The following is a 13,901-nucleotide window of genomic DNA, read 5'->3' on the forward strand; positions in this document are numbered from 1 at the left end:
TTCTGTAGGGTCACATACAAGATCTTATAAGATCACATTTGCAATGTGGTACTCAACTGAATAAATATTTTGTATCCTATTTTCTATCCCACAAAAGCGATTGTCATTTTCCTAGATCTGAATTTTATCTACATTTGAATAACCTCATACATTTTTTTTGAAGGCTGGTGCTAAAAATCCTACTGTTAAAGTGTTTATTGTAGACACTATTAACATTGAAGCATTTGGTCCTAAAGAGGTTCCAGTTCCTGCAGTGATCACATCAAGGTATTGTGCCCTCAAAATATGTCATCAGAGTATTTAAAAAAACTTTTTGTCTGCTTGTTTTATATGCTTGAAACTCTGAATTGTTTTGTTAACAGTAGAGTGCCATATTAATCTCACAGATGCATCAGAAGATAAATATATACGTATACATTTATTATGTGTGCTCATATGATATATTGTTACAAAGAACAAAAAAAATTCCTAATAGAATGGAAGATTTGCTGTTGTCTTCCACAGAGCAAAATGGGGTTTACAGCCTGTAGCAATTTTTCTGTGTTCCTGCTCTTTAATAATCATTCTTTCTCTTCCATTTATTTTTTTAGTGATCATTATTTTACTTGGCTTACTTGGGTAACAGATAATCGAGTTGGTGTGCAGTGGCTAAAGAGAATCCAGAATTTTTCAGTCTTAGCTATTTGTGACTTCAAAGAAAATTCAAATACTTGGGTCTGTCCAGAGGTAATAAAGTTGGAAATATATATGTTGCTGGAATTAGCGTGTGCTACTTTCTGTTGAATTGTCCTATTTTAACATCTACTCATTGTGCACAAATTGCTCTGATTTACTCAAAAAGTATATTTAATATTTCAATGACTTTAGGAAAGTAATTTTATTTTCCAGTGTTTGATCACATTCATCTTTCAGCTAATAAAGATAACCTCTTCAATATTGTAAATGCTGTTTGAAGGAAGAATGAAAAAATTCTGATGGCAACAGCAGAAAAATCACCAAAAATATATTTTTAGTGAGGTTCAAGTAACAATCAAAGCAATAAAAATAACAAGAGTGTATTGACTAGCTTTCAAAATTGTTGCTCAGTTCCTTCTTGCCTCTTCATTTTCAAAAGTGGAATCATATAGCATACTTGATTATAATCTTCTGTATAACTTGTATGTTATAGGCTTATGGTTTGTTGACATAGCCTTTCCAAGTTGAAAATACTTATTCCTCTATAATAAAACAATAGTTCAAAATTTGAAAGGAAGCTGAGCTCCTGTTCTTTCAAAGCTTTTATTGATTCCACAGAGAAATAACTAGAGTTCATCAGGACAAAATATATATTTATGGCAGTATTTGATGTCTTTCTTAAGATATTGCTCCTGTATACGAGTACATTAATGCTGAATCTATATCTCACCTCAAAATCATTCGCATTTTAATAATTGTTAAAACATAGTATTAAAGAGTATAAAAAATAAATAAAGAAATCTAGAATTTTAGCACAATTCACCAAACAACTTAAAGCAAGTAACCAGTTTAATTTGTGTCAGTAGGACTATCTATGTGTTTAAAATTTAGCATGTGTTTAATTGCTTTGCTGGAACCAGACCAGAACAATTAATATCTTGCAGGACTGTGTTCATGATCCTTGTTTAATTGCATTTCTCCATGAAACTTTATTTATGGAATCACTACTGACGTTTCTATAATTCTATATTTATACAGTGATACAATGCTTTTATCACATTAAAGTTTGCACAAATGGCCAATTGGAGGAGTGTGAACAGATGGGAGTGCTGCATTAGCTCTATTTGCTGTTAGGAAGTGTATCTCTGTGCGTTTACATCAGCAAAAGTAGTTTTCTTGTTGATTTCAGATTAAATTGAGACTAATGTACAATAAATGTACTAGGCTTTATTTACTTGAAATTAATAACAAAATATAATCCACAGGATGTTCCTAAAGCTGATTCATCAAAAGTATTCATGTGTTCAAGTTCTTTTTGTTGTGAATAAACCAGAGAAACAACTATGACTTCAGTGGAATTATTTCTGTGAGTTAAAGCTAGGCATGTAAATATGTGTTTGTAAAACTGGGGTTTACTATAAATATGCCAAGTCTCTAAATTCTGCAAATGCTTTAATAACAGAAAAATCCCACAGAGGCCATGGAACTACTCATATGAGGAAAGTTAAATATATTCTTTACGTATTATGTAATCAGGATGTGAACCTTAATTTGAACAGACAAGAGACAAATAAATAAGACAAATAAATCTATGGTGCAGATATAAAATAATACTTCTCTTTTTTCTTATCTTAATAAGAAAAAAGTACATCTACTAAATGAATGGCTCATTGGAGCCCTTGCAAAGTACTAAACAGAATTCTATTGGGCAAGGACCTACAATGTTCGCTTGAATAAGCCAGTTTGCAGGGTGTAGGGTTGGAAGGGAAAAAGTAAAATTCTGAATGTTAATAAGATTTTGTTGAGAACAACACATATAAAACATATTCTTTAGAAGCAAAATTGCTGAACTAAATTTTTTCTGTGAAGAAATATTTTATTAAATGAAAAAAATATAAAGCAGAGCTTGCAAGGAAACTAAAGAAATGCATTTATAGAATGCAAGTGTTGAATCACTTGCTCCATTCTTCAAGATCTCTTTAATAAAAGGACTCTTCAATAAAAAAATGGTAGGAAAACATTGAGTATGTTTTTTGTAACTTTGTAAGTAAAACACACACATGTATAAGCACCTCTAAGAAGTAGGCACTGATCCACTTATACTCAGCATAACACTTTATAAAAATCATATTCAAGAATGTTACGGGGAGTTAAAACTAGATTAATTTATATTCATCATCTCAAAATTTTATAATCTGGGCTGTTTTTGCTAACTGTGTTATTTTCATCAGTCTTCAATTCTTGTAAGTACCTTTTGTGAGATTTTAAGAAGTGATGAAAATCAGGCTTTTAAATGCCCCTTAGACTGAGTGACAAAAGTGGAGAGCCTCAGATTTCTCTGTACCATATTAGCTCAGGTTATTTTACACTGTGTGGATATGAAATAGTTTCAAAAAGAAATACTCGTGTTACCTTACTTCAGTGGGACTGCAGATGCAGCCGCCTCTGCTATTGCACTGCAGACTAAGAAAATAACCATAGCAAGTATTCTAAAATTTTCTTTTAGAGGAGGTGGTAGACTTTTTAGGTGAAGCTTTTAAATCTAGTTTAAGTTAATCTAATCATGATCTGATTATTTATTAGTGTACAAACTTCTTTAAGAGTGTACATTTGATTTTGTTTTTCAGAATCAACAGCACATAGAGGAGAGTCAAACAGGATGGGCAGGCGGAGTAGGTTTTTTTGTACTCTGCTTTCATTTAATGGGAACTTCTGCATCTTCATGGTGATGTTTTGAATGACAAAGCACTATTTGGAGTCACACAATGCTACTGCCTCAAACCTATTACACAGTAATACACAGACATGGTTTATGATGTTTTATGTTTTGTGAGGCACAGTAGTTGGTTGCCAGCTTTGTGAGATTAAAAATGTGTTAATTCTTATGTTACTCTCAGGCAGATAAAGTTAACAGAATTTAATATAGGGAATTACATGCTCTGCCTAAAGATCCTGCAGTTGACTTAACTAAGAGCTACAATTTTCAGCATGCCTCCCTTTAAGAGAGTTTTTTTTTTTTTTTTGGAGTAAAAATTACACATCTAAATGGAGTAGCCCATTGGCCCCTTTCCTTTTTTCACCTCTTATGTAGAGGTTGTAATGACAGGTTTTTAATACAATTAGTGAAATTGTACACAAGCATAAATTCCTGCTTTAGCCTTTATGGGATTTCCAAGATTAGAGATATTAGAAGCTGACTTAGGAATAATTTAACTTTTGGTCACAGTTTCTAATTGAGTTTGTGTTAGTATTATTCATATCCACTCAGGAGTGTTTGGTGCAGTTTGAAGTTTTTACAAGTCATTGTCCTCATAATTTTGAAAATTAAACAGTTGCAGTAACTGGCTGACAGTCTAAGTAAGGCAGTGATGGGTTGAAAGGAAGTAAAATCTGAATGGTTTTATCTGCAATAATCTGTTCTTAAACATTAGTATAGTAATATGGGAAAGACTGGATACTGATTTCACTCTGTGTCATTTTTGTTCATTGAATCAGCTAAACTCTATGATTCGTAGGATTCCAATCTGGCACTGTTTACAAATATTAGTTTCATTCAGAAACTTTTTTTTTTTTTTTAAATCACCTCTAAATATTCTAATGTAACTGCAGATCATTTGGTGTATACAAATTATTCCATTCTGCAAGTAAAGATCCTGTATTTGTGGGCAACTTTAGGTATTAGTGTTACCAATTTAAAAAAAAACTTACATGACAGATTATAAATTGTAATTCACTAAATAAGAGTGCATATCATGGGTGAACATTTCTCTGAAGGTAATTGTTACACCTGAACTTTTGATAGAGTCCTGTTATTTTTAGTTTTTAGACTATAACCTGTTAAACAGCTTGGACATTCTTTCTTTCCTCTCATCTACCATGTTATTTTGTTTCAGTTCTTTGTTTCTGCACCATATTTTACCTCAGACAGCAGTTCATACTACAAAATTTTTAGTGACAAAAATGGTTATAAGCACATACATTACATCAACGGTTCTGTGGTAAGTCAATTAAAGTTTTCTACCTTAATATACCCTGAATTTATGAAATAATTTTACTGTATTCAGTGACTTATATATTTTGCCACACAGGAGAATGCAATCCAAATTACAAGTGGAGAATGGGAGGCAATTTATATTTTTAGAGTAACAAATGATGCAATGTAAGTACCACTCAGAAGAGTATAAGTTATGAGTATTTTGTCAATAGAAGTAATACTTATTCATTTGACACATACCAGCCATTTGTCAACTCATCAAGTTATAACTACCTATTAATATATTGCATCCAACTGAGTGCATTCACAACAAATTCATAGGCAAAGGCATTGTGCAGGTTTGCAGACTTGGTTTATTTTTGGTAGATTTTTTGCAAATAGCCCTCAACCTTTCAGATTATTATCAGTCACCCATTTAAAGAGAGTCTTATCTAGGATTGCTTAATTTTAAGTATTTGATTAACCTATCTACAAATAGAAATTATTTCAGTTTTATTTCATTGCATTTGAAATATGGTCTCTCATTTGGTTCACCATACAGTTAGATGTATCTTACACAATTGAGGTGATTATCTTTTGAGAATTAAGACAGAACTCTTATTTATATGGTGTATTTATTACCAATGAGAGTTTGAGCAAAGATTTACTAAGATGAAGTGCATGTAAGCTTAGTTTAATCTTCCATCATGAGCAGCAATCTGAGAAAGTGTAAGTTAACTTCCAAGTCATCTTTTTGTCTTCATGCTGGTTCACAGATAATCAGTTTATGGATTATTTATTAACATTTAAATTAATTCACAGTTTCTACTCAAGCAATGAATTTGAAGGCTATCCAGGAAGAAGAAATATTTACAAGTAAGTGTTATCAATGTTGAATTAATGATACTAGGTGATGGGTGTGGATTTTTCGATAACAGAATTCTGTTTCAAAATGTTTAAAGTACAATTTATCAAGCTGTTTTAATTAAAACATGGCCTTTTTATATCTGAGAATCAAGAAATACCGTCTAAAGTTTAAATATGCTGATAGGAAAAAAATAAGAAAAAGGGAAAACATTTATTTTTAAAAGGAACTGTTTTCCATGTACGCTGTTCCAGCATGTGAGGCAGACACATACAAAGTTAGTCGTAGCAAAATTAATAATTGTTGTATTTTGTTTTTCTCCTAGAATTAGTACTGGGAGTAAGCCTATCAGAAAACTATGCATTACTTGCAATTTACGGAAAGAGAGATGCCAGTATTATACAGCGAGGTTCAGTGAGCGCTCTAAGTATTATGCCTTGATCTGTTATGGTATGTATAGCCTGGGAATAAACATAAAACCAATTTTTCTGTCAGATATATCAAAACCATAGTTAGTAACTGTTAGTGCAAACAATGTCGTGAGGAATCATAGAAATTTCACTGTAACCAAAAATTTTTTCTATATTTTTTCCATGTTTAAAAACCTTGGATTTTTTTTTTCAGAAAATACAAATCTTTTACTTTTATAAATTTTTCCTCAAAAGCTTTGGATTGATAGAATTAAAAACAAATATTTGAAAATATTCTATGGCACAAAACAGTTTTGAAGTTGACTCATCAAAATTATTCTTGCAGTAACAAGAGCAGGATTTTGAAAAAGATTGATTTCCTATGTATATAATCAAAGGTAGCTCTGAGAAACCATTACAGTGTGTTCCCCAATTGAAATGATCAAAATCTATCAGCTACAAAAAATGCTGGATACTTGCTACTTGAAAACATTTTTTTAGTAAGAGAAAGTATAAATAAAATAAATAAAAATTCAATTCATAAAAATGTGTGATTATTGAAACCACTAATAACACAGAAGCATGAGTAATTAGTTCATCCATCTTAATCAAAGTACAGTGAAGTTACAGCCTAAAAAAAGCAGGGGAAAAACTATCCAAGATTTTCCTTTTGCATTCGTTATATAATGTTTACTGTTCTTCTCTCAATGATTAGCTGAACAGTTTTTAGGACCTGTGTTAAGCAGAAGACCAAATGTGGCTAATAACAATACCTTTCAATCATTCTTCCACAAAACAGTCTGTAAGGTCATCACCATATGAAAGCCAGTCACCTTCACAAATATAATGTGATGTTCTCAAAAGAATGATTCACAATGTTAGTTCCACAGTCACCTTATGTAATCGCATCTCAGGTATTAACTAGATGTCACTTCATCTCTATGGAGGAAAAGTTTGCCAATAGATTCGAAGTTACTTCTATTATGTTATATGTATGTAATATATATATACTTCTATTATGTTATATATATGTTATATATATATAAATATATATAAAATATATATATAATATATATATATATAATATATAATATATATATAAATATATATATATATATATCTATGTATATAGTATGTGAAGCAATACCGGTGTATTATGTATGTCTACACACGTTACCTTATGTATTTTGTGCAGTAAAAACTAGAATTCTGTTCAACAGATGAGATTTAATACAGTATTGATTGTATTCAGCTCTTTAATTCCTGACAGTTACCAACAGTAATGTAATCTGTACTTTATCACCAAATTCTGGCTTCAAACTACAAATGATCTCCTTTCATTATTATGACAGGTCCTGGGATTCCTATTTCTACTCTTTTTGAGAATGAGAATGATAGAGGTACTGAAAATACTCTGCCTATTTCTAGACAATTAATTGTATTTCTTATTGATATTCACATTCTGTTCAGATCCTCTAATGTAGCACTTAGGATTGTGACCAAAAAGCCTCTCATATTGTATAAGTGTTATAAAAATATCTACTGTCTTTCTAATTTTATTAATTAGCAAAATCCTAACACTCAAGAATACAGTGATGTATTTATTTTCATTTCTGACCGTAAGAAATTTATGACATTCTTTTATCTGTTCATATGTTATAGATGAAATCAATATAGGCATCTCTTTGTCTATCAAATTTTAAGTCAAACTTTGTAGAATACTTTGTTCTGACTTCAAAACTATATGTTTTTATAGCTCAAGATTTTCTGATTTTTTTTTCATGAAGCAGTTCTACCAGAAGCCTATGCAATAGGCTTCAGTGTAGTACTTAGAGTTCATACTTTGGGATACTGTACTGTACTAATTAGAATTTGGGTGGTCTTCAGCCATTAGCAGATACTAGGGAAGAGTGAAAGTTTTTGCAGAAGAATTGTGAAAAATATCCATTCAAATAACTGTTTCAGAGGAGATGTAATTATCTATACAGAACTGAAACTCCAGCAAGAAATATTCTGACCTCCCCAACTACTAGTTCCCTCCTTTTCCCTCCACTCTCCTCCCCTCCCCTCCCCAGTCTTGTTTACCAAGAGCCCATAATATCTCTCTTCCTTATGAAAATTGGAATTGCATGAAAGGCAGCAAAGTTCCTAGCCATAGTTATGCATTTCTCAACCTCTCTGCAGGAGAGAACAGTTTCATTTAAAGGATGTTTACCACTGGTTCCTCACTCTTAGGCTCTTCTTTGACCTTTTGTTTCCTTTTGTGTATTAATCTTACTTAAGCTCTCTGCTTTTGTAGTCTCTTTTGTAGTGCAAAACAAATTGTTGTGGATTGGATTGCAAGCTGTGAAAGAATCATTGTAGATCACTTTGATTTTGGTTGGCAGCATTTTGAAAGTTTATCACCCGTGAATTTTAGCAGAAAAATATTGTTAAATTGACATGGGCTAATCTGGAAGCTCCCTTCAGCATGATTACAATTAATTTGTAGTAAAGGGCAGCTTTCAGGTTAGAAAGGAAGGATGGAACGAGGATCAGCTAACATCCAGAACTCTATTATTCACAGCTAGTGTGTGAAATTATTTGCATTGCAAAATATGTATCCTATAAAAAATTAAGGAATATTTGTGCACTGCAACCCTGTGCCTTGCTTTTATTTAGCTATTTGATCAAACCCAAATTGAACTAAGCAGATTTCGTTATTCTGCTTGTAAACTGTCACAGATTTTCTTATTGTTCAAATAATACAAAACGTATCTTATTTAACAAAGAGAAATTAACAAATAAGCTAATTAATAATTTGGACAATTATTTTCCTTAGAGCTCAGAATATTAGAAGACAATCAGGAATTGCAGTCTGCTTTGCAAGAGATCATACTGCCAAAAGAAGAAATTAATAAACTTGAAGTGGATGGTATAAGTAAGAATTATACATTTTTGTTTATATTTTTTATTCCTAACTTTTTTATTATGCCTTCATTTTGTTATAATAAGTATAATCTTTTTGTAGATCAAACTTGTTAGCATGTTAGATTGGAAATCTGACCATCATTCTGCCTTTTGTGACAGTGACCTGTCTGTTCCTCAGTGTATACATAAATAAAACAAAATTTAAAACACATTTCTTCTTCATGATGCAATTAAAAAAAAAATTAGCAATATTGCTGTAGTGTTTAAATATCACATAAAAACATAATAATATGGTGGTAATAAAAAATGAAACATAAACTGCCATTTATATGTTATATTGACTTGCATACACTGTTGTTTTCCTTAGTAAATTTACAAATAATATTCCATTGTAGTGAATCATTGTAATGTTTCCAAAACTCATTTCTCAAAATCTTAGTAACAGTTATGCTCCTAGTTGTGTATTTTTAGACACCAGGAAAACCAGAAACCTAGTTAAAGTCATAACTTTATACATAACATAATTTAAATAACAAAAATGGGCACTTTTTTTTTCAAAATTATTTTTAAACAGTTCAACATAAACAATTACTTGTATGAATTTTGTGGTTTACCTTTTATGCACTCTGTAATTTGTGCTGATTCATTTTCTATTACTATTTCATTACTATTTCATCGAACCGGATTGTGCTTAGAGAAATCATTGTAACAATTAGTGATATAACTTTGATATGTCTCTTCTAGCTTTGTGGTACAAAATGCTTATACCTCCACAATTTGATAGATCCAAGAAGTACCCACTGCTTATTCAAGTGTATGTAAGAATTTATTTCTTTCAATTTTACTGTTCTGTCATAAAAATACTCATTATAATTTAGGGAAATCTAAGATGTTTGCAGTATTTTGTAATGCAAAAGAAAAACTATTTTGTTTTTATTTTGTTTGTTTGTTTAATATATTTCTGGTGTAGAAATTCAACTTAAGGGGAATCAATGAGGTTTTCTTATCATAGCAAGGGTTAGTTCCTTAGCGAAAGAAAAGGAATAAAGGCACATCATTTATTGCTTGGATTTCCTAGTTCAGTTGCCGCTTCTATTTATCCTGAAGCAATTTGAATGTATTGATTTCAGATTTGTTGATATGGAACATATAAGAGCTTTTCTTACAAGCGGGCAAATAAAGCCCTAATCCTTTGACGATCCAAAGGTCCAACAAAGCTAAATATGTTTGGCTGAGATTTAGAGCAGAAGATGAAGTGAATTATGTCCTAGAGGTCACATGATAACTTGTGTTAGATCATTGTCGTAAATAGTGTTTCTATATACTGCTCAGCTATGTGGGGTGTGTTCAGCCAATAGTTCCTACTGTACATGATATTCAGAGGTCTAGTAATGACCAAAAAGCTTAAGACTTCTGTTGTTTTTTCTTTGTTAATGCGTAATACGTGTGAGGATCAAATTAGTGATAGATGGACAGTTGGACTGGATAATCTTGTAGGTGTTTTCCAACCTTGGTGACTCTATGAAATCATGGGGGGGACGGGGCGGGGGGGTAAGAATCAAAAAGTGCTGTCACACCTAATTTCTATACCCAATGAACTTGGAAGTAATTAAAAATTGAAACATAGCTCTTCCAAAGATTCCCCTTAGGATGGATACCTGATGTCATGCCCCTTCGTCTCAGCTAAAACAAATGGAACTTGCCTTAGGCATAAGACATTAAGGATTTAAATGAATTTTAGAAAGTAAAATTACATGAATACATGAAAATGCTAATAGTACTGTTTCTGTCTACTGAACTCTCTAAACCACAGTCATTTAGCAAAATACTTGTAGAGAAAATATAAGTCATACTTATCTATAATCCTGTATCTGGTATTCATTTGTAAATCTGAGTTGAAAATGTCTTACCTTCTAGGTATGGAGGACCATGCAGTCAGAATGTAAAACACACATTTAGCATTAGCTGGATAACCTATCTTGCAAGCAAAGAGGGAATTATTGTTGCTTTAGTAGATGGCAGAGGAACAGCTTATCAAGGTGACAAGATTTTGCATGCAGTTTATCGAAGACTAGGAGTCTATGAAGTTGAGGACCAAATCTCAGCAGTGAAGTAAGTAGAATGTCTCCCAATAAAATCGTTATACTTACACAACTACAAAAAACGTGGAAAAAAAGATAGATTAAGTGTACTCCTGCACCTTTCTTCTGGAAAGCTGAAGTCTCCAGGAAATAAATGTAAAACTTGTAGAAATAAAATACTAGTGAGGTATTTGGTGTCAATTTGGTTTTGTGTGGTGTACTACATCCACTACCAAATATGTATTTGGATCTCAGCACTTTCATTTTGTAAGGGCAACATCAGAGGCCTAAGGAAGTATGAGCATCAGTGGTGAGAGGTAAGCTAATGTATTTTCCACTACTCTGAAGTCTTCCCTGTAAGGGAAATCTACCTCAACCATCATAGAAATTAGCTAAAGATCCCATGATTTTAGCCAGTGGTGGACCATAGTTTTTAGCTAAAAGTCAAACATAAAAAAACTGAATCCTGACTCTGGCTTTTTCGTAACTTCTTTTCCAAGCCATCTTAAAATACTTATAAAAATCAGAAAGTATCTGAGCTCCTCCAGTAGCTGTTCCCCACAATTTACACCCCTGCACAGAAATACTTAAGAGGTTCCTAAAGGGAAACAAGTCCTTGAGCAGAGATTTTGCAGGGGAGAGAAAGATGAGATTTTGTAAAGCGAGTGTGTCTGTTAACTTAACAGATGCAGTAGCACTGTTGAACATTTAAAGAATTGTTTAGTTTGAACCTTGCAAGAATAGGAGAATAAGAATGTTAGTACAAAAATAAGAAATTTATTCTTTGTTTTGATCTTGAATTTGTCCTATCAGAGCATGGATAAAATTCCAGGTATTTAATATTTCCCTGGTTAATGGGCCCAGCAGAAACAGTAGTTAGAAATTGGATATAAAAGTCCAGGATCCCACTGCCTTTTCTACTTGCTTAAGAACACTGCCTGCATTCATAAATGTATGTGAGGAGGATGTCTGTTCCTGCTTTGTGATAATTTCTTTTCCACCTCAATGATATAAACACATAATTATTGTTTTCAGTGATAAGTGAAACAGAATTTCTGTTTATTATGCTAAGTTTTTCAATGTAATACATAATTTTATTGTATTTCTTGAATCTTTTAGCAGCAACAACATGTTTAAAGAGAGAGAAATTAGTCCAAATTGCCACTTGGACATAAAATGCCAGAGACAGAGGGAATCTGATTCTGCAGTTGCAGAATTTGCTGAGACAAGCTGTGAAAAAATGACCTCAGATTTCACACTTCCCAACTTTCTGTCAGCACCTAGGTTAAATTTTTATTCAGTTAAATGCATTGCATTCCATCTTCCTGATCTAACACATGGTTTAAGATGCAAGATTTTTAGAGAAAATCAATCATATACTCTAGTGGGAAGGTCTTGGAGGGGCTTTTACTATAGGAGGAAACCCATGGGTTAAGACAGCAATGTAACAAAGCTGAATCACTTTTTGGCTCACCTAATTTGGTTCCACCCAGACTGCATTGGATATTTTAGGTATTGCCTGTCATTTGTGCTTGCCCTAGTAAAATAAGGCTAACAGCTGCTGATGCATCTCCTGGGATGTATCTGAACCCAATTGTATCTTTCTGTCTTGACCCAACATTTTCCTTAATGTATGATGCTTAATTTGGAGAGTGAGGGCATCATATCCAGGTAGACATTAGGTATTGAAAACAACTTTTTTTTTTTTTTTTTTTTTTTAACAAGATGATAGTTGTGTAGAGTCCTCATTTTATCCTCTGGAGCAAAAAAATATTATGCAAATAAACTATTCATTTTTGCTATTTTTATTCATTGAAGAAAAAATTTTCCTTTCCTCTGAAATGTCTGTTAGTCAATGCTTTGTAGAAATCAGATACGCTATGTTGATTGTCAATTTGCTGAAATTGGCATGATGTTTGAAAAAAGTGAGAAAAATATTTTTTGCTAATCCAGTATAGTATTAACATTCTTGTTTTGCAATAATACATTTATTTCTATCTTTTTTTTTCCACAGGAAATTCATAGAAATGGGTTTTATTGATGAGAAACGAATAGCAATATGGGGCTGGGTAAGTGGTTTATCTTTTTATATTCATTTATCTGGAAATAATCCTGTAATGTAATTGCATATAGTTCTTCCTTATTCCTCTCTAGAAAAGCGTTGGCTTAAGATAACTATAGGGGCAGCCACACAGCACCCTTATAGAAATTTTTAAGTTTTTTAGGCTCAACTGTTCATCGTTTATATCTTGCTAAAGAATGCACAAACATTACTGGAACCCTGATTCCTATACTGCTTAGTGTCTGCAGCGTAACAGAGAATTGCAGGAGAGCAACGATAAACAATGCCTAAGGGTATTGTGGATTAGGGACAGTACTGTAAGGAATGACAAAAGGGATTGGAAGCCAGACACATTATCTACCTCTTCTCACTGTCCAGGTAAATCAATATTGATTAACCAGCAGCAACAGGCAAGTTTACAAAATGAACTGTTATGATAGCCACTCATTAACACTTTCTAATACTTTTTATATATGTTCATTTTTTTCTGATTATCGTTTAGAAAGACCTTGTATTTTATTTTTTTACAGTTTGTCTTTTCCAGAAGATTTATATCAGATCCATTCAAAATAAAAATGTAAATCCTCTGTGTACTTAAAGCAAAATACTTAGTTTGAAATTAATATACGAGTTTGATCTGGAGAACAAAATGGTGCTTCACAGTAGTTTTAAACTATCTCTGATTTCTTCCCAGTCCTATGGTGGATATGTAACTTCTCTGGCACTTGGATCTGGCAGTGGAGTATTTAAATGTGGAATAGCTGTGGCTCCTGTTTCCAGCTGGGAATATTATGGTAAGGAAACTTGTCATAAAAGCTGACTTGGAAAGAGATGCGGCATTTAATGACTTTCTAAATGAATTCATTGCAAGAGAATGGCAATATGAAACCTAAAGGCAGAGCAATTACCTAAACACTAAACTCTT

The 13,901-nt window shown here is 32.3% G+C and overlaps 1 protein-coding gene across 3 annotated transcripts in view; it reads left to right on the plus strand.

Annotated features, from left to right (window-relative positions):
* Positions 1 to 13,901, plus strand: part of LOC122162186 (fibroblast activation protein alpha) — a 38,082-nt gene that overhangs the window by 16,275 nt on the left and 7,906 nt on the right. For 2 of the 3 annotated variants that reach the window (XM_042822320.1, XM_042822318.1), the window contains exons 10-22: positions 164 to 267; positions 591 to 726; positions 3,303 to 3,347; positions 4,569 to 4,673; positions 4,764 to 4,834; positions 5,471 to 5,524; positions 5,839 to 5,963; positions 7,276 to 7,323; positions 8,745 to 8,843; positions 9,578 to 9,647; positions 10,751 to 10,945; positions 12,929 to 12,983; positions 13,671 to 13,770. In XM_042822320.1, the coding sequence (XP_042678254.1) occupies positions 164 to 267; positions 591 to 726; positions 3,303 to 3,347; positions 4,569 to 4,673; positions 4,764 to 4,834; positions 5,471 to 5,524; positions 5,839 to 5,963; positions 7,276 to 7,323; positions 8,745 to 8,843; positions 9,578 to 9,647; positions 10,751 to 10,945; positions 12,929 to 12,983; positions 13,671 to 13,770 (1,207 nt within the window). The remainder of the gene's footprint in view (positions 1 to 163; positions 268 to 590; positions 727 to 3,302; positions 3,348 to 4,568; positions 4,674 to 4,763; positions 4,835 to 5,470; positions 5,525 to 5,838; positions 5,964 to 7,275; positions 7,324 to 8,744; positions 8,844 to 9,577; positions 9,648 to 10,750; positions 10,946 to 12,928; positions 12,984 to 13,670; positions 13,771 to 13,901) is intronic. The other variant, XM_042822319.1, reaches the window with a different exon arrangement.

This window comes from Centrocercus urophasianus, unplaced genomic scaffold, assembly GCF_019232065.1.
Source record: "Centrocercus urophasianus isolate 14NV4802_14NV808 unplaced genomic scaffold, USGS_Curo_1.0 seq_20, whole genome shotgun sequence".
Lineage (NCBI taxonomy): Eukaryota > Metazoa > Chordata > Aves > Galliformes > Phasianidae > Centrocercus > Centrocercus urophasianus.